The sequence below is a fragment of the Amborella trichopoda genome, chromosome 2 (genome assembly GCF_054954075.1).
Source record: "Amborella trichopoda isolate Santa Cruz 75 chromosome 2, AtrichopodaSantaCruz75HAP2 v2.0, whole genome shotgun sequence".
In the NCBI taxonomy this organism is placed as follows: Eukaryota; Viridiplantae; Streptophyta; class Magnoliopsida; order Amborellales; family Amborellaceae; genus Amborella; species Amborella trichopoda.
Window position 1 is genome coordinate 65,338,014 of NC_142337.1, and position 20,869 is coordinate 65,358,882.

Consider the following 20,869-nt stretch of genomic DNA (forward strand, 5'->3'; position numbering starts at 1 on the left):
TCCAATCTTGATAGCTATAGTCCATAGTCTCTATTATATTACATTAGGGTAGAGCTAAACATAGATTACTTTTACCATTTGATTTGTCATTGTTGTCGGTAGTCAAATAAACACTAGTGTTTGCCAGGGCATTTTGCAAGGGTGCGGGCTGTGGAAATGCATCCTTTAAGACGACTTTTGCAATAGCAAAAAATAAAAAAATCATATGTTGTACGATAAATTGGGATGCATCAAGGTTTTGTGCTCAGGATGGAAAAAAAGTGCCACAATATAATATCTTGACAAGGCTAACGAGTTAAGACTCATTAATTTACATGATAAGATTCAGATTTTCTTTGATACCACATAATAAAACAAATTTTATGCAGTGGCCATTTTTTTCACAATTTTACGGAGACATTGTTGAAGACAAACACAAAGCAATGGCTGCAACTCGGAACAGGCATTATTGAGACATCAAGTGCGGCAGGGAATATGACACAACAGCTAAAGAATTATAGAGAAAGAGGAACTTTTGATAGGATAATTGTGCCCCACATTGATTCTTGTGGTAGTTCTAGAGAGAGGAACTTTTGATAGGATAATTGTGCCCTACATTGATTTCTTGTGGTAGTTCTTTCATTGTATATATGATAGTAATACAATGATAGAATGTGCACCTTCCTATCTTGTTACATGTAATGTACATATACATTTTCCTCTCTTGTTACCTTTTACAATGGCAATATTTCAATATACAATTTCAACATCTCGATACGTTTGTTTGAGACCATATAAAGCTCTTTTTAATATGTAGACATGATTTGGGACATTTTGAGCTTCCAAATCCAAGAAATTGTTCCATAAACACATTTTCCTTAAGAAAACCATGCAGGAAAGCATTTTTCACATCAAGTTGTTTGATAGGCCAGTGGCACACAATAGCTATGGTGAGCACAATTTGAATACTAGCAGGCTTAATAACATGATTGAATATTTCAGAGAAATCAATTCTAGCAACCTGATTGTATCCTTTAACAACTAGTGTGGCTTTAAGTTTCTCTAGACTTCCATCAAAGTTTAATTTAGACTTATAGACTCAATGACAACCAACAACATTCATACCTAGAAGACGTGGAACTAGCTCCCCAAGTTGAATTAACATATAGGGTTTCAATTTCCTCTTCCATGACACGATGCCAATCCGAATGACCTAAGGCAGACTTAATGGTTTTAGGTTTAGAAACCTGAATAACCTAAGGCAGACTTAATGGTTTTAGTTTAAAAAAGGATAAGTTAAAAAATAGGAGCACTTGATATTGCTGCCATGGATGGGAGAATTCGAGGTCTTCGAGTACTATCTTGAGATCTTGTAACCATGTGATGACAATGATGCTCAAAGACTGGTAAAAAATTAGATTGATTGGTTTCTTAAGCTGCAACATTTTTATCACCATAGTTGTGTGTTGCATTATTCTGGGGACATTTTGGATCGGTGATGCAGTGGTGATATGTCCCTTTTTAAGAGAAGTTGAAGAGCTATCATTGGTGATGGGCAAAGAAGAACCTGAGGGACCAGATACATCAAGGGTGTCCTGTATGGTTGGTCATGTGGAACTGATGAATCAAAAGAGGAAAGAGCATGTATGTTAGGCTCATTACACTCGGACCATTCTGCATAGGTGGATACCTCCCCCTGAACCTAAACACTATCACAAAAAGAATTTGAGTTAGTATAAGGAAATATAATTTCATCAAATACAACATATCTAGAGATACAGACGCATCCTGTGAGTGGATGTAGACATCTGTAGCCCTTATGTTGGACACTATAGCCCAAGAATACACATGAAAGATAACGTGGACTAAATTTGTTTGTAGCATAGTCTCAAAGATATGGAAAACATCGACAACCAAATACTTAAAGTGAAGAGTAGTCTAGTAAGCGTTCAAACAAGAATGAATATGGTGAATCCATTTTTAAACTGGTAGAAGGAATTATGTTGATAACAAATATTACAGTGTGAAAGACTTCAACCCAAAATCTTTTAGAAATTCCTACATGAAACATCATTGTAACGCCCAATTCTATAAGATTTCGATGTTTCCTTTCAGCTATTCTATCTTGCTCAGGGGTTCCCGAACATGATAATTGTCGCATGATACCATTGTAATTAAGATGGTCAATAAATAATTTCTTAGCAAATTCACCACCTCCATCACATTGAAATACTCTAATTCTTTTATCAAATCTCCTTTCAACCATATGATGAAATTTCATAAATACAACAAAAAATTCAGATTTTCGTTTCGAAAGATAAATTCAAATAAAACGAGTGTAATCATCAACAAACACCACATTCATTTCTTGTGGTGGTTCTTTCATTGTATATATAATAGTAACACAATGGTATAATGTGTACTTTCCTATCTTGTTACATATAATATAAACTTTCCTCTCTTGTTACCTTCTTCAATGGCAATATTTCAATATACACTTTCCAGCTTGCTACATTCTGCAATGGTAATATTTTCTTTCTATTAATAGCGACATGGTAACCATAAAATGATCCAATTCTACCTCACGACGCATCTATTGCTGCCTAAGCTAGGCAAATCACCATAATACAACTAACCATTATCACTATTATGTAAGAAAAATTAGAACGAAATGATTCATTCAGGTAAGCATGCCTCACATGATCATTAGAAACATCCCAGCTTCCCCTCCTATTTCCAGTTAACAGTCATGATGACTCTCTCTCTCACACACACAGTTGAACAACGATATAGCTAGAGGAATAGAGAGAATTAATAATTGTGAGACGTTAGCTGTTCTTTTCACCCTGGGGCCCATGCAATATGAGCATCTCTTTCAAGGGATTCCTTTTGGTCTACTTCCAAGGGGTCCTTGGAATAAGAAATTCTACCCATCACTGTCGACGAAACACCGAAATGCATAACACCAGTGGGTCGGCACATGCATCGAAAGAAATATACCCAAGTAGGAGAATGAGAAAATCTCTTTTTCAATGAAGCATGAAAGTAAAATCTCTTTTTCAATGAAGCATGAAAGTAAAATCTCTTTTTCAATGAAGCATGAAAGTACAATTGAGTAAAATAAAGTGGAAGCACAAAAGAAGTTCTATATCAAGATAATAATTGCATGTATGAGGTTAAGAAAGAAAAAGAAAGTAATTACTCACCATTTCCAAATGTACTTTTATATATATATATATATATATATATATATATATATATATATATATATATATATATATATATATATATATATATATATATATATATATATATATATATATATATACGGTCAAAATTCTTCACCTAGACAATACAAATTCCAGACATGGGGATGGCAACAAAAGCCCTCTTTCTTCCGCTGTAAGATATTCAATTCTACAGTGATTCTAATGCCTAACATTCAAACTATAAGGGGGCATATGGATACAAATATATTACACTTACACGATGCATGATGTTCTCCTAAAGAGCTTTCATCGCTTTACACTTCACCATTTGTTAGAAATTACGGAGTTGATTGGACAAAAATCTCTTCTTCACCATCATCCTCATCATCGTCAGCATCACTCACCCAATTGCTGGGATGATGTCGGGATTCATGGATGTTTGGCTGCATTATATCTGAATAGAAAATACAAAAGGCTTTAGGCATGATCCAATCATTCGAGGAAAAGAAGAAGAAAAGCAATTAGGTCAAAGTTCAATAGATGACAGGTTGAAGTATTGATCATACCTTGGACTCCCAGCAAATGATTTGTAGCAAACTGATTCATGGTACTTTGTGCAGTTAAGGCCCAATCTAGTTCATTGTTTTGAAAGACATACAGAGAGAGAGAGAGAGAGAGAGTAGTGCACACTTGTGCATGAACAATATAAAGATGGGTCTCTGCTTGCAAAACTCTTGTGCTGCTGCCAATAACACCATCACAAATAGAAAAACTACACTTTGGAAGGACCAGGAAAAAACTTACACCTCGATCTGCCTCATATAACCAGATGTCTTACCATAAGATTGAAGGCAACGGAACATACATCCACGCATCTACCCAAGACAATAACATGATAGAATACAACAATTTTTGTTGGTATACATAAAGTTTAGAAGTGCTGCACAATAACCTCACATAGCTTGAGATAGAAGTGGAAAGCATTTGATATAGACAAAACCAGTTTCCTCAACGAATATTAGTGCACTTAATATTTTCTGTTTTTCTTTTTTCTTTCTAATTTGTGGTATTTCCACATCTGTTCTCAAGCATGGGTCAATTTCCATGAAGCCACACACAAACAGGACCTCAATAGCATCCTCTCATTGTTAAGATCAAGTATCAGGTTTCTTCAATATTCAGCTCTTACAAATCAATCAAATTGAAATGGATTTTTCCCAATAACTCAAAAAAGACATGATAAACCCGAAAAGGACAGTTTCCATAAACAATTTTGATACCATAAGGACATGAATGCCTTATAAAAATGTGCTCTTCCTGTAACCACAAACAAATATTGACACAACTTGCAATGCTAGAGGTTTGTTTCTCTTCATAGAGAGTTGTTTTTATGACTTAGCATTTATGTAAATGAAAATCAGAAAAGTTCAGATAGTTGAAGACAATCCTTTAAAGGATGTTACTAGAAATTCAACTCAACAAATCTTATGCAAAGCAATCAAAATTTTGTAGTTAGAGAGTCATTTCTCTCATGGTGGACTAAAACTGAAACACACACGTTCAAATGGATGTCCCTATAAATGTGTGATTTGTAAATTTAAAATGATGAATGGATATGCATAAGAAATCATTACGTTGACAAACCATTTCCATGGTAAACATATTTCTTTGTTGATGTACACAATTTTTTCTCGTAATATAGGACATACACATCACCTGACACAAATAAGTTATAACAGTGTTACAGGACTCACTCACCCAAGTCTCAATCTCATCTTGTGTACAACTCGGGTACATAAAAAGAATCCCAAAAAATTGTAAAAAAATGGCTATCTTGTATAAAAAAATTTATATGATTTGGATGTTTAAGGCATAGATTGATCAGTATTTTTTTTTCATAATCCTTATTTTTGTATTTTTCTCTCTTTTTTTGGATTTTTTTGAAATGTCCCCAAGTATAAATCATTTTTTTTCAAAATCCATGTTTCTATACTTTTTTGAAGCATATTTGGACCTTTGAAGGTTGTTTTGGGTTTTATTTTACTTTTTAATACCTTTATTTTATTTTTTCAAAATTTTTATGACTTTCCTATTTTTTTCTATTGCTTTTTGGCATTGTACAGGACACGGCCGAGTCAATTCGGACATGGCCAAGTAACTCGCCTTGGTCATGAGCCAAGTCCCTTTGGCGAGGCGATATTCTAAACACTGCATTATAGCACCTAATAATATATAGCATAATAATGATTTATGATAGTAAAAGATTCATATATTAATTCGAACATCCCCAAAAAACATGCATGTAATGATGTAATTCATATAATTATCTTATAAAAGCAAGGAGCATGCCATACATCTGTAGAAGATAGCCAATTTAAGGATACACTGAATGCACATTCTCCCTCATAGGTGATCCCTTGGAGGCTGCTCTTGCTTTTTCAGGCACCTGTATACCTGAAGCATTTTTTTCTCTTGCATTAGCATTACCTTCCAAAGGAGCTTGTTGGTCATTCCTGCTTGTAGGAATGGCGGCACTTCCTGTAGCAAAACAGATTGCATGTGGTTGGAACACTTGCTTTTCCTACTCTAAATTACTACAATAAATGAAGGAATGCATGCTGTAATAGAACAGTCCATTCGAAATACAGAAAACCATATTCCATTGGGGTCATCACCATCCAATCAAATGATCGATGGTGATGGTGAGAGATTGCAATGCACCATTCTGGTCATGACCAGCTCTGGTGGATCCCTCCCTCCCTCCCAAGGATGCATGCTCTAATAAAACGGTCTATTCGAAATACAGAAAAATAATCTCATCCAGGTCACAATCTATGTTGGGTCCTCCAATTTGTTAATTGAGGGTCCAACCCGGGGAATCAAAGAATTACAAACAGATGTACAAAAAAAGTTAAATTCTATGAATCAAAGACTCAGCATTGCTATCACAAGAATTGCAAGACCCTATAGACAACCTAATATTCTTGCAGAATATATTGCTCTGCAATTAAAAAATAGAGTTTCATTTCGAAAAGCAATGAAAAGTCCATTGAGATCATCACCATCCAATCAAATGATGGATGGTGATGATGAGAGAAATGATGGATGGTGATGGTCAGAAAATGAAATGCACCATTCTGGTTATGGCCAGCTCCGGTGGATCCCTCCCTCCTTCCCTCCTTCACCATGATGACCGCAATGGACTATAGTTTCCCCATTATCCATTGGCTAATAGTATGCTTCCCTTAAGTAAGTATTCACCTGAAAGTTCAGACCAGACTCGGGTATGATCAGAAGGGTTCTCAGAAACAGGAGATGGAGTTGGTGCTCTGGGCCATTCCTGCCTGGATGGATGCAACCTGTTATGAGCTTGGGAATCTGATTCATGATCTGGACGGCTGGGTCGCATGGATGAAGCCAGCATTGGATCTGAGCCGTTTGCTTCTCTAAGCTGGGATACGAGCATTGTGGCCAAGACTAGGGTGGCATCAAAATCTGAACTGGACCCGTCATCTAGACCAAATTTTGGAGCCATTAGAATAGGCCTATCCTTGTCAAAAGAAGCAGTATATGGGAATCAATTAAGCATAGAGGTAATCTGGCTTAAAAGAACAAACTTTGTAACACAAACCATAAAAGATAATAAATAAATTGAAAAGCAAAAAGCAAAAAGCTAAAATTTAGAGCTACTCACTCGCCAGCCTTCTCAAAGAGAAAATGAATGTCAACTTCACAACCCTCACATAATGCAAGAAAGGCCTGTTATTTCAAAGAAAATGTTAAAAGCATGAAATTTATGGTATAATACATTATGTGCGTTTGGCATTCTACGAGTCTCTTCCTTTTTGCATATGGCACCGCCGTGGGACATTGACGTCATGGAAAATTAATACATAGGACATAAAAAACGGAGAACACATTGCTAACATTCCATTTCTCAGTTAATGAAATCTATATGACTTACTAAAAATGTAATCCTACTAAAAATCAATGCAGTGATTCTATTAACATTTGAAAGAAAAATAATGAAACTACTAAAGTACCATGGACAATAGAATTACACAGAAAAACAATTTGAATTAACTAGATTGTCATTGTCTCTGGAATAATAAAACCAAATTTGGGAAAATACTAAAAAATGATGAGGTATCATGATATTAGTGATTCTATTAACATTTGAAAGAAAAATATTGAAACTACTAAAGTACCATGGACAATATGTAATGAATAGAATCACACAAGAAAACAATTTGAATTAACTAGATTGTCATTGTCTCTGGAATAATAGAAACAAATTTGGGAAAAAACTAAAAAATGATGAGGTATCATGATATTGCACTAAAATCATTGGAAGTGAATGTTTTTGTACCTTCAATTCTTTCATGCTAAATGTTACATCTACGGGATCACCAGTGTGAGTATAGAGCAGAAATTCTTCGGCAGGATTGATCCATAACTGGGTATGTAAAGCTGCATCTCTGCTATCTACAATTTAAATATCTAATAAGTTTCCAATGTATGGATATCACTCTCTAAAGAAGCGAGAGACAAAATCAGTTGTACGAACACCTTTGGCGGGGTCTATAAAACTTCTCAGTTCAACTGCTTTCCCTCCCATGGTGCTATCAGCATTAGTAGTTAAGGGTGTGGATTCAGTAGCAATGACTGTTATCTCCTGGAGTGATGCCTGAAAATTAGCTAACAACCTGCTAAAATCACGAGGCTTAATCACAAAATAACTGGGAAATTTCGACTTATCAAGAGAGAGATGCTGAATTTCTGGTTGGATATTGCAAGTAATCCAATAGGTCTTCCTCAAACCTACAATAAGAATCAGGAAGCATCTTACTGGGAATTTGCATAAGAAACCAAATAATGATGGGGACATTAAGATATAGTCATCCATGGAAAACCATCCAATGACGTGATGGACAATGATGGAGAGAGAGTGGGACACACCAAAACATAGTCCATTGGGGTCATCACCATCCAGTGAAATAAATAATGAATGGTGATGGAGAGAGAGTTGGATCCACGAACATCAGGAACATGTCCTGTTCTTGTGGATTCCACTGTCTCTAAATCGCCAGCATCATTTCATTGGACGGGGGTGATCCATACTTCCCCCAAGTCCGGCGGATTATCCATATAAGAAAATCAAATACGCTTACCATTCATGCAATCTATGATAAACTGCACTTTTTCTGCATCTGAGTCAGGCAAGAGCATATGTAACCGATCTGTACTTGAAGGCGGTGTCCTTAAAATGGTACACACAGTCTAAAGATTCTGTTAATGATGGCTTAGGTATACTAAATTTGACAAAAATATTTGAGTGATAAGGCGTATACCTTTAAAAGGACACTGCATTGTGCTTGGGCTGCGGAGAGTGTGTATGTGTCAAAAAACTCAGCCTTGTAAATCATAGTCAGATAGGCCGACCGAGAAGAATTGAGAGTGTATAAAGAGAGCTGCACAGACAAGGTAGGTTCGGCTTTTAATTGATACCAAAATTCAGAAACCACAATGCAAGAATTAAAAAGGTTAAGCTTGCAATTTCCATTGTTTTATGGATATCAGTATATGAATTCAGTTCCCAGGTGAAACTAATTTGAGCTTTCATTCATTATACAGCGTAAGAGCACTTTGCTAAAAGTTTACAGGTGTCAATAATTAAGAGCAAGTTCTCTTTTTTTGGATAGCATTTTCATCTTATGTTACCTAACAGCCTTATTTTCACATTAAATTATGCTAGATAGAGATGACAGCAAACCTAAGATGAACGATATATCACGGCGAATAGCTACTTAAATAACCGGTGAGGAAAATTACAAAGGCCAAAACTGAAGAACACAGAGGGCTAAAGGATCATGAAACAAACTCATGGCAAGAAAAAAGACATAGGAATTTTCACAAAATACATCAAATCCAAATTTTGAGGCGTTGTTCTTCTTTTTACATGGGATTTGGCCAAAACGCCTAACCCAAGTCAAAACTTCACCAGTTTGGGACTGAGATAAAGAATCAAAGAACAATGTTGAAATAAACAAATTAAAGAAGAACCTTCTGAAGAATTTCATTCCTAGTTCACAATCTCTTGATTGCTTAAAAGAATATCAAATTCTGCTTCTAAAATGGTTGTAATGTGAAACCAAATAGAAATCCAGCAAACCCCATGATCCAGTATTGTAGTTTTCTATTTCCTCAAGTGCAAAAGAACCCATTGAAGCTTCAATGACAAAAATGATGAACTGAAATAATTAAAACACCCAAAACGCATAGTAAATAAAAGTGCTAATCTAGGAAACAGTTAATAATAAACCACAAACCAAACCCACAAATCTAATAAAGTCTGACAATTAGACCCAAAAATCTTCTCATAAAAATCAAATCCAATCAAGCTCATTGACCACCAAAGAATTAAGAACCCAAATTGGGAGAAGAAGAATATGTTTCTCCAGTAATTCTTCAACACCATTAAAAAGATTTTTATCAACTATAATAATAATAATAATAATAATAATAATAATAACAATAATAATAATAATCTGACAGTAGAAATGGAAGAGTTATTCAGCTGAAAATGAATCGTCTTGATAATTTTCTATGCTGTGAAAGTAGTTGATCAGAGAAAACCCATAACTAAGCATACGATACATTAAGAGAGAAAAATAACACTACGGAAGAATCAGACCGAAAGTTAGAGACAGAGAGAGTGGGGTTTACCAGAGAAGGAGAGACTTTGATGATGAGCTCGCTGCCAATGCGAGCGAGACATGTAATGGAGCGGGCGAAGGTCTTGAGGGCGTTCCCGCTCAAACTACACTCCATCTTTTTCAACTCATTCACTTCTTTCTCTCTCTAAATTATCTATCTACACTCTAAAATGTATTTCCCTTTGTACAGCCCAGAGAGAGAAATGGCGGGTAAAGAGAGAAAATGACCCAGAAAAAAAGAAAGAGACGGGTGCGGTTTGTACAGAGCCGAGGCGCTCTAAATAATGCGAGTAAAGCGCACCTTGAAATAGCATCGAGACACAATTTAGAACTTTTAGATTGGATACATGGGGGTTGCAATTATTTAACCGTTTGATGTAAATTTGATAGTTTAGATGTGTCATAAAATTCGAAATTTTTTTTTTAAAATTTAAATTTTGTAATGGAATAATTGCAGCCACTCAATTTGACATCCAATAGTCAAGATTAATGTGATCATATTGTATAAAAGGTAAATGGCTCCATTCTATACTTTATCATGTAAGGTTTCAATATTGGAAATCATTGTAGTAGCCTTAAAATATATTTTTATATATAATTATAAAATTGAAAGCTTTCAATAGCCTTAAAATATATTTTTATATTTAATTATAAAATTTCAAGCTTCTAAAATAGTGTAGATGGAACTGATCTATGAAACCTTAAATTTTTGAAAATTGACTGTCCAAAAATGCGTTGTAACATGTATTATTTTCAAAACTTGAAACCAATTTTTTTCTCATGTTCATGCATCTTGATGTTGTGATGATCAATTTGAGGATATTTGAGCATCAAAACAACATCTTCTAATAAAATTTTTGAAGTGGGATCTAATTTGATTATTTAAAACCTTTCAATAAACTTTTTCCAATAGGGACGGATATAAGTATTAAAAAGCCCAACTCTTATGGGTAAATTTCAATCAAAAAGATAAAGTTTCTGATTTCTGTGACTCACATTGTTTCGACGGTGATTAACCTTATGACCTTGTCTTTTTAATGATCATGTGGATCCTAATATAGTTTAGGCTTTTTAAACGTTGCTAAGTTTCACTAGTGCAAGTCAGAACCCGACCTGATATCAGGTCCATAGGACCTAGATCAGACCCATCAGTTCAAAAATAGGACCCAGATCCAAACCTCAATGGTCGACCTATCGGGTCCAAGAGTCGACACGACTCATTGACCCCCTATCCGAAGCATCCTGCACCTTCAACAATTCCACCCTAAACAAAGGGAATTGTACGGGATGGTGTGACCATATATGAAAATTGCTTATCGGCAGTCAAGATCTTTGGATACACAAAATTTAGATATGCCTCCTAATCTTGATATGCAGATTCTATTATATGATGCTTGAGTAGCTTCGGACCCGTTTATTTCAAGCGCGTATAAAACCATAGTCCAAGGGGAGCAAGTGTACACTTACTCCGTAGGAAAAGCAGCTTGAAAGTATTTTATCAATATAAGATTTTAATATATTCACTTTAGAATCACCAACGTTTATTTTTTAAAAATAAAATATTTTGGCATCTTATCTGATTACGCTTTTAACGAGTTTCATTTGGGTTCAGGCAATGTATAACTAAAAGAAAAAATTTAAAAAGAAAAGAAAAAGAGAGGGTAATTGGAAAAAGAAATTTAGAAGAATAAGAAAGAAGGAGAAAAGAAAAGAAATGAAATGGAACCCAACAAAGAGAACAAGAAAATCAACAAGTAAGCAGAAGAGAAAGAGCAGTGGGAGGAAGATAAGAAGTAAGAGAAGTTAACAAGGATTAGGTTTTAAAGTGGGAGGAAGATAAGAAGTAAGAGAAGTTAACAAGGATTAGGTTTTAACAAAGTTTCATGTTGGCTGCTTGCATGGCACCTCCCCCCTTCCTTTACCCCAATTTGAAATGAGTTAAAAGAAAGTTTAAGATCCTCACTTTTTTTAGACTAACAAGAGACGCTAACAAGTCGTCTGATTAACGTTTCATGTTCGATACATTTTTTCCAAACAACAACTATTTATCTTCATTTTATTTTTCAAACAACCAACCCTCACAAGTGGAATACATCCAATTTCACCATTGTTAATTTTAGCTGGCATTCATGCCTCCTACGGGAGTAGAATCTCTTTTGGCTTTCTGAGCACATATACTATGCTCATACCGGAGTATAGTTTATTTCTACTCCTCTTGTCATAAGGCCTAATTGGGAGGAACTAGATGATTATTCTCAACAAAAATAAAATAAAATGTTGAAATTTGAGTTTCTAACCCTTGATCTCACCATCTAAACATTAGATGGTCTCTATTCATCTCGAGACGATACATAGAGGGTACACTTTTAAGTAATTTTTCTATGAAAGTTAATCTATGGGCTGAGGAGATTACATCCCAAACTTTAGTCCTAAGATTAATTCTAGATAAGTTTTACCTGAGGGAGTCAATGGACATTCTACTCCCACAGGAGTACAATATCTTTTGGTTTTTCAAAGAGTTGCAATGTCACATTAAGTGAGACTCTTGCTACTTGCCCTTCTCTATTTTTATGCTACCACCATATTTTTTTAAGCGTGCTCTCAAATTCCTTTCCTCACCATTTCTTGCATCAAGTTTCAAGATTTTCGGTTAGTAGTGCCTCTCTTATTGCTTTCAATTGAATTTGGATTCAAAGTGACTTACACTCTTCCCGCAAGAGCCATAGACTCTCTCTCTCTCTTTGTAACAGCCATAGGCTCTTATGTCTGTCAAAAGAAACAAGCACGATAAAATCTAGAATTGAGTCTAGAACGTAACATTGCAAATCATCAAGCGCCAACCAATTAAGTCCAGGGCCTTTTCCTATGCCCACATGTATTTTGATTATTTCAAAACAGTAGTGTCATTCACTTCCAAACAATGGTGGCATTCCGCCTTTTGTTAGACTTACCATTCAAAAACCAAAGGAAGAAAAGAAGTAGATGATTTAGAGTCATACTGTAAGGAAACACTGTAAAAACCACCACAGATAAATAGGCAAATAAAGTAGTTTCAAAAACTTCAACAAACCTTTGGGTTCGTACACCAGGATTTGAATCCAGCACTTTCATCCAAATCCACTCAAAAGCAAAGCAGCAATCCAGTTACATTAATTTGTCCTTTGCCCCAGAAAGAAAAAAATTAAAGAAAAATTTGAACCTTAAAAGTAGTATATGGTAAAACTCTCTTTTTCGACAGTTAATTTTTAACTTTTCATAGTACAATGTTTTTTGAGCTGCAAGATCATGGATTTAAAGCAATGATGTGCTTTGAATGACTTAGGATGCGTTTAGATCCTGAATCCATGAAAAATCAGAGAGAACTCATGCGTCTAGAGACAGAATAAAGTTTTCTTTTTGAGATAACGGACGACAGAGAATAAACTTTTCCTTCTTTAGAACACCCAATTTCACCATAAGATTTTGTCAAAATCTCATTTAAATTAGGTAAGGCAAGTTTTCAACTCATATCTTTCATTACCTCCAACTTTTTTTCTTCCCCTGATTTCCTAAACCTATGTTTTGAATCTTTATGCAGCAATAAAGAGCAGAGCAGAGCATTAGCAACCCTGTTAATTTCCCAATATTCCGTTCTAGAACAAATTCCTATTGAACAAAATAAAGTTTCCTGAACCAAGAGACATTCTTAAGAAACCATTTTTCTCTTTTAAAGTGTTTCCCTCAAGAAACCACCACAATGAATGTCTAAGAACAACAGGCTAATTCAGTCAGATTAGCTTTATACCTGAATCTCTCAATGAATCTATAATGGCCTTTATTTTGCCATGGTATTTTTGCTCCCCCTTCAAGTAAACAGTGACAGCAGGAATGTCTTTCAGCAACAACCGATCCCCAAGGATCTTACCAATCTTGGCTGCAGCCTCAACATCTCGAGTGCATTGCATGCTATACCTTAACAACTTCTCTTGAGTGCTTGCAGAACAAGCGACTGTGGCAGTTGGGGTGTGAAAAACTTGGGCACTCACATATTTATTGGAGAAATTCATCTTTAGAACATAGGGCTTCAGGTACTTTATAATTCTAGGAGGTCTAACTGGTGGTGGGATAACCATCTTCGTCTCTTAAGGCAAAAGAACAAGACAAAGAAGGCAAAAGTGACAATCATATGAGCAAGTTGCTGAAAAAAGAAATAGTATGAAATCATATGAATTGGTTTAGGTAACAATGAACAATCCATAAACTGAAGAAAAACCGAAGATTCTCTAATAATATTTAGGCAAAAATTTAATATTTAGGCAAAACTTTGAAGGGACAGCCACTCAACTAGAAGAACATAATGGTGTGGTAGAGATGACAGATTTCATTTCACTAGGAATTAGGAAATATTGAAACCAAATATGAAAAGATCAGGCGTATAAACACGTAATTCAAGAGTAGGAGAAACTTGATCAATATGAGATATAAATAATGGAATCAGAATTATTTCAAAACTACTAGGAAGGGAAAAAAAATAAAAGAAAAAAGCAGATTAGCATATAAAACCCATATTATGTAGAGGATGGTCCTCAGACAGTGTGAATGTTCAGTAAGGATTTATGTTTGGGAAAGGTGTATTGTGATTTGGGAAAAAGCTTTGATGATGATGATGATGAAGAGCGTATTGAGATTTACAAAGTGGGAGTGCCTTCACTTCTTCTTTTATGTTATGGGATATATGAGAAACTCTAAGAAAGACTGCCATGGTTTTTAGAAGGAAATCCACATGATCTGAATTTTTAACACAAGGAAATAGGAAACGACATTGATCTGAGTGTTTTGGCACTCGCATTTTTCTCCCTTTAGAGAGGCAAAATCCAAGCTGGCCATTTAACCAACAAATGAGCAGCCATCCAAGCTGGCCTTCTAACTTTGTTCCAAAATTTTCTCCCAAGGAGCAGACTGACAGTTTCTTGAAAGTTGAAACAAAAATGGGGTAGAATTCGTTCTCAAGTGGGTTTCACGACCTCAATTTCTTTGAATGACTCCTGATGATACAAGGTTTCATTATACTTTGAGGGGTCAATTGATCTGAGACAAACTCCTATGAATCGGTCTGATTTAAGTAGTCCCAAATTTCAAGGTGAAGTATCAAAACAAAACATTAACAGCAAGATCCAAACTTCAAGGTGAAGAATCAAAATCTCATACAGCACGATCCAAATTTCTTCCAAAAGAACTAAAATAGCTAGATCCATATGATTCATGACAACAGACAATGATGGGATTTTTACTTGGTCTTGCTAATGGGACCAATAACTACATTGGTACCAGGAATGAGATTAAAAAAACCCCATTTGGCTTCTTGGAACATCCTGGAAATGCATTAAATCCCGTTTGGTGAGCATCTGGGTAGAACCCTGAAATATATTTTCACTGTTTGGCTCAGTTGTTTGTAAAACCTGGACTTGTAATAATTTGAATTTTTTTTTTCTCTTTATGCATTACTTTTTTGGCGATGTCGTGTAATTCTCACGTAAGAATTCGTCACATGGAATTGCTCTATCATCAGTATCACCATAGGACCAAAATTGACATAACAAAGAACTATGTTATCATTGATATCACAAGGCATCAATTTTATCATAAGTAACACAAACAACCAATTTACCATATATGCCATTCATTCAAACAAGTCCTATAGCAACTTTGTCAGCGAATGATGGTTCTCTGTTGTATAAAGTGTAGAATGTTGTTGGGCTACTTCTACAAAATTGTAGGCATTAGATATTGGTGTTTTTGTAGGGAAAGTTGCAGTATGATTTTGTTTTGTTTTGTTTATATTCTCAATTTATTCAATGTCAAAACGTGTTTCAAATTTCTATGCAATGACTGCAAGTATATGATACCAAAAGTATGGAAGGCTTTTCAGTTCTATTTATGCCAAGACTGTAAAAGAAACCTCAATATAAGCTGCAAAACAAAAAGAATGCTCAGATTCTTCACTATAAAAAATTAAGGGGACTTCATCAAGGCCATTTAATATACTACACAGATTTCATCATTAACAAGCTAAAAAAAAGAACAGAAACAGTGTCAGTAAGAGAAATAAAAGCAAAGCTCTATTGTCACAGAGAGACAAAACAAAACGCACTATTAAAGAGCTTAAAAAACACAGAAATGAACTATCAAAAAAGACACCATTAAAGAGATTAAAAACGCAGAAAAACGCAGCATTTACACAAATTCATCAGGAACAAGGAAAAATCAGAAAAATAATCATCACAAGAGATGCAAATTACCTGGATACTCAAACCGCTTGTAAATTCAAAACAGATATCTGGAGCCGGAGGGGGGACAGAGGATAGAGAGATGCTCTGCGTTAGGAGAGAGGAGACATTTGGGCAAAAAATGTGAGACCAAAATGAGTTTATTTACTTATCAAGTGGTAGCAAGGGCAGGGCTAGGGTTCACGGGGGTAGAAAGAGAGAGACAGAGAGAGAGGGGGGTTGTAGGAGAGAGAGAGAGGGGGGGGGTCCACATTTCTGGGATGTATAAATTTCTTAAGGCTCGTTTGGTTCCTGCGTAACAGTTTGCATATGTAAAACAGTTTTCATATTTAAACGGTTCCCTGTGCAAGAATTTTCCAATCTTGGTTTTTGCCATGTTTGGTTCACATGTCTGGAATTCCTATGTAACCAGTTTCTTATGTTTGGTAACCCATTGGTAAACTATTTCCCAGAATCTAGATTAATACCTACTTTTAACCGTTCTATTGCAATATAGATGATTTGATATTGACGGTCATCCAATTAAGATGATTCTTTTAAAACATTCAATCTATATTATGTTTAAAAAAAATGGATGGCTTAGATCACAAGTTTGGATCACTTTATTAAATTATACAAGCATCAAGCCTTGGTTAACTAATCCGTGCATTCTTTTTTTGTTTAATCTCTTTATCTTGTAAGATTAATGAAAAAATATTTCTAGTAATAAACTTCACAATAGTTTTTCCGTTCCAATGCATGAATACATCTTTAACGCATGATGTCCATATCCAATCTCGAAATGCATAAGAGGTACAAGCACAATAAAAAAAAAATGAAGAACGTTATACCATCACAACTACTACATCCTAAACCCTATTTCAATATCGTTCCCACATTGCATTAGCAAATCCATCACGTAACTCTGTAGAAATGTCATCCCAGCTCTGATGAGCTACTCTGATGATAAGGCCTTCATACATTCACCCTCTACACTAGGGGTAGGTATAGAAGTAGAGGCAAGGGCAGAAGCAGAGCAACCACCCTATCAAGTGCCTCGTATGTATGATTGGAAGAGGTAGGATAACAGTTTATCAATCCATCTATGAATTCTCCCCTTGAAATATTTTTTGAGTTTTTCAACTAAAATTTCACTTTTCCTTTCATTGGAAAAGTCCATTTTGACTCTCACAAGAAATCATATATAATGTTAACAGCTAGCAGGGCATGTAGTTAAGATTCTCTTGCAAGGATTGGTGTTGTTGATAATGCTAACAGCTAGCAAGACATGTAATCAAGATTAAACACATGTAGCTTATGACATTTATCACCCAAATAATTAAAGTTCACAATTTACCAATGATAACTTTGAAAGTAGACCATCTAATAACATAAAAATCAGCATCAAATTAAATGAAATAATGGTGGGGCATGATATAAGGTGTAAGACATGACTACAGATGCATTGAAAAGAAAAAAAAGGTTTCCAGACATCTAACGACAATGGCAACCATTATTATTAACAAGAATCATGCTAGCTAAGTTCAGCATACCTTTTCAAAATACACTTTTCCACATATGTTATCAAATAAAAAATGGTGTCTAGAAAATTTGAAATATTTAATGAAATGTCTCAAATTTGACAACAGTTCTAATTAAAAGAATCGAAGGAAAGCATTTGCTTCCAAACATTCACTATTTCTGCTCATCATATAAACCAATCCATCAATCAGTTGGTCCTCACACAAAAGTAACGATGGGTTTCCTAAGAGAACATTGGACTTGAAATAGAAAACGTTCAATATCTCTGCGCTTTCATAATCACACAATTCAAATAGAAGCGACCCCTAAAATTGTAGTCCCATCAAGGGACCAAATCCTACAAATGACCATATATGACTCCTAGTCAAGAATTATCAGATCACAGCTAAAATCTAGAATATAGATTCTCCTGGTTGGTGGAATTCCCACACACAACAATGAAGGTTCCAAGGCAAATCATAGTAGACAGCGATTCTTCAGTGATGCAACTCTTCTCTGCGTTGCTTACTCCAAATATTTGACTATAAGAATCAAACTACACTAGATTGTCCCTGTAGGATACTTGTTTATGTCATGGCGTTCTAACATATGAGAAAAATTGGCTTCTAAGGATACACAATATCGCATTAGGGATATAGCTAGACAAAGAGAAGGATATCATTGTTATCAAGGTAAATCTGAAATGGATATCATTGTTATCAAGGTAGATCTCATTACATTTTTCTTTCGTGCTTTTTTGTTCAAAGATATATTTCTCTTTCATGTTACATTATATTTCTATAATAAAGATCTTAATTGCCCCAAAGAGATAGGTAAAAAAATACATAGAGACACCATGCCACCATAGGCTTATTACTACAAAGAACAATTGCTCTTAATAGAGTACCTCAATCACTCATACACATGGATATTGCAGCCATGGAAGTATGCCATTTATTCTCTGAGTCAACCTCTGCTAATTTCATAAAATCTAATTCCCTTTAAAACATAGTTTGCGAAAGAATGTAATACACATACAAGAAACCACCAATGCTCTCTGAGAAAAACCATAAGCAGCAAGAATTCAGAACAGGTCAAAAACCATAAACTAAGGACATGGAAATTTTCTTTCATTTCTTCAAATTTTCATGTCAATGAACAAATAAAAAGTTCATAGCCTGCCACAACTTTTAGTCCTTGCTTGTAAAGAACGATTTCAGTTAAAAGCTAACTCATCCTACAACTAAATGAACCTCTGGATTCTTCCAATGAAATGACTAAGACCTGAACTTCAAAAATTAAAGAAATACAAAAGATTCTCGCAATAAAGCATCATTACATCAGCACTAAAAGCAATCAAAATCACTGCTCCTCAATTTCCAAGTGATCCCAAAACCCTAGAAATTGTCTTTAGAGTCTTGCGCAACCTAGGCCCCATATTTGTAAAAGAAAAACATGATCGAACAAACAAATGAAAGATTTTAAACATTTTGGAGCTCTTGACTCCTCAGGGATCACTGGACCTAAAGTTTCCCTTTTCTTTTTTTTGATTAATCAGACCTAAAGTTCTTCTTTGTGCCACCAATTTGCAGAGCAAACAAAACCCAATAGGATAGGAAAATACACAGAAATATTACTCGAAAATCCCATTGATCTCACTGATATTGCTGAAAACAATCAACTGCACTAAAATTTCAAAAGTGAAATTTTTAAGGTATAAAATTCATAACCAAAAGGACATGAAATTGACCTGTAAGCGTTGGACCAAAGTAAAGCTTGGAGCTTCAAAAAAATGGCGGACTTAGAATGAGATTTTGTTCCATAACTGGCAGAAACAATGGCGTTGCTCTCTCTCTACCATAGCCTTTCGCATGGGTATTATAGAGCAAAAATTGCGCTTCTAAACAACACAAAAGACCAGCAAGAAATAAACAAGAAAAAACAGAAAAAATATAACAAAAAGAAACCCATACCCACATTTCTACAGAGAAAATTGTGCTCCTATACTCAATACAATAAGCCAAAAATGAAAAAGCCACAAATTTCCATGGGGAAATTATAAAAAAAAAAAAAAAAATGATTGCATTGGTGATTAAAAAAATCAGCACCAGTAACCAGGAAAATCACAAGAATAAAACCCATACCTTTGTTGAAGAAAATGAGGTACTTATATGAGGGTTCGTATGAGAGAAACCCTAACTTGTTTGGTGAAGAATATTTACAATGAGGAAAAACCAGCAAAAAAAAAAAAAAAGAACACCAGCCAAAAAAAGAAGCAACCCTACCTTGTTGAAGAAGATGAAAGCTTGTAAATGGATCCTCGTTTGAAGAAGAAGATGAGGTACTTGTGTACGGCCTGCAAAATGGACCCGCGCTTGTAGGTTTGAGAGAGAGAGAGAGAGAGAGAGAGAGAGAGAGGACGCAGGGGGTTGAGAGCGAGAGAACGCCAGGGGGTTGAGAGAGAGTGACGAGGGAGGAACTTATTTTCCGAAGTGGGATTACATTTTCGCACCGTTTGCTCCTTGTGTTTCATGTTGCAAGTTTTCATACGAACTAAATGAGAGTGAGAAAAGGCATGGTTTGGGTCGGTGACGAAAGTCAAATTGAAGACGGGTCAAAGAGTTTTTATTCTGATTAATTTGTGGTCTTGCAGGACCACCAAACCTGATGGGTGGGTTCACCAAAGGGGATAGGTGTAATTGGACTAAATTTTAAATATACAAATAAAAACTATGCGGATCAACATGCCTAAACTAATTAAACATTAATTTTGATTAATTTTCAACTCAAAATCTAACGCAGGCACTCTCCAGTCAGGTCTTGATAATTAGATTAGAAATCATTTTTGGTAGGTAATAGCATATACACAGGCACAGGGACATGACATACGCACAATGCATATGGGGGCATGATGGAACAAGAACTGGTGGTCCGCTCTAGGTGCACCGCTTCCATTCGGCTAGGCTGATCCTCATGTGTATTAGTAATAGGTTTTTAAGTAATATCAATCATTTAAAACCCTGGTGATTCCTTATCCGAATTGTGAATCCAGATTGGAATTAATAAGGGACCAAATAAGTTTCAGAATAGTATGGGTCCAGCGTGGTTCCCTCCTAAAACCTCCCCTTTCATATTTTTTTCTTTTTCATAAGCTTATGCAATATTTTTTTAGGCCCTTGAAATCTCTTCCCCACAACCT

General features: G+C 35.3%; 2 protein-coding genes across 14 annotated transcripts; both read right to left on the reverse strand.

The window, feature by feature from the left end:
- Positions 1-835: 835 nt before the first annotated feature.
- Positions 836-10,224, reverse strand: RAD9 (cell cycle checkpoint control protein family). 10 transcript variants are annotated; one of them, XR_016050206.1, is made up of 11 exons: positions 9,915-10,224; positions 8,540-8,659; positions 8,360-8,468; positions 7,758-8,009; positions 7,558-7,673; positions 6,883-6,947; positions 6,450-6,701; positions 5,573-5,726; positions 3,755-3,798; positions 3,466-3,642; positions 836-1,688 (listed from the first exon to the last, which is right to left on the reverse strand). XR_016050206.1 is itself a non-coding variant. In XM_020664941.2 (10 exons), exons 1-10 carry the CDS (start codon positions 10,017-10,019, stop codon positions 3,527-3,529), a joined length of 1,365 nt encoding a protein of 454 aa, XP_020520600.1. In that variant the 5' UTR covers positions 10,020-10,224; the 3' UTR covers positions 3,354-3,526. The 10 variants fall into 10 exon arrangements, 3 of the variants coding, with proteins under 3 accessions (XP_020520600.1, XP_088715664.1, XP_088715663.1); XR_002280276.2 differs by having other exon boundaries at positions 6,450-6,733; XR_016050204.1 differs by having other exon boundaries at positions 6,450-6,733; positions 8,360-8,448; positions 9,915-10,207.
- Positions 10,225-13,503: 3,279 nt separating this feature from the next.
- LOC18430285 (Ribosomal L18p/L5e family protein) lies at positions 13,504-20,201 on the reverse strand. 4 transcript variants are annotated; one of them, XM_020664832.2, is made up of 3 exons: positions 19,956-20,091; positions 16,183-16,257; positions 13,504-14,024 (listed from the first exon to the last, which is right to left on the reverse strand). In XM_020664832.2, exon 3 carries the CDS (start codon positions 14,014-14,016, stop codon positions 13,672-13,674), a length of 345 nt encoding a protein of 114 aa, XP_020520491.1. In that variant the 5' UTR covers positions 14,017-14,024; positions 16,183-16,257; positions 19,956-20,091; the 3' UTR covers positions 13,504-13,671. The 4 variants fall into 4 exon arrangements, with proteins under 4 accessions (XP_020520491.1, XP_088715665.1, XP_011621912.1 ...); XM_088859539.1 differs by having other exon boundaries at positions 13,504-14,081; XM_011623610.3 differs by lacking the exon at positions 16,183-16,257 and having other exon boundaries at positions 19,956-20,201.
- Between the last annotated feature and the right edge of the window lie 668 nt (positions 20,202-20,869).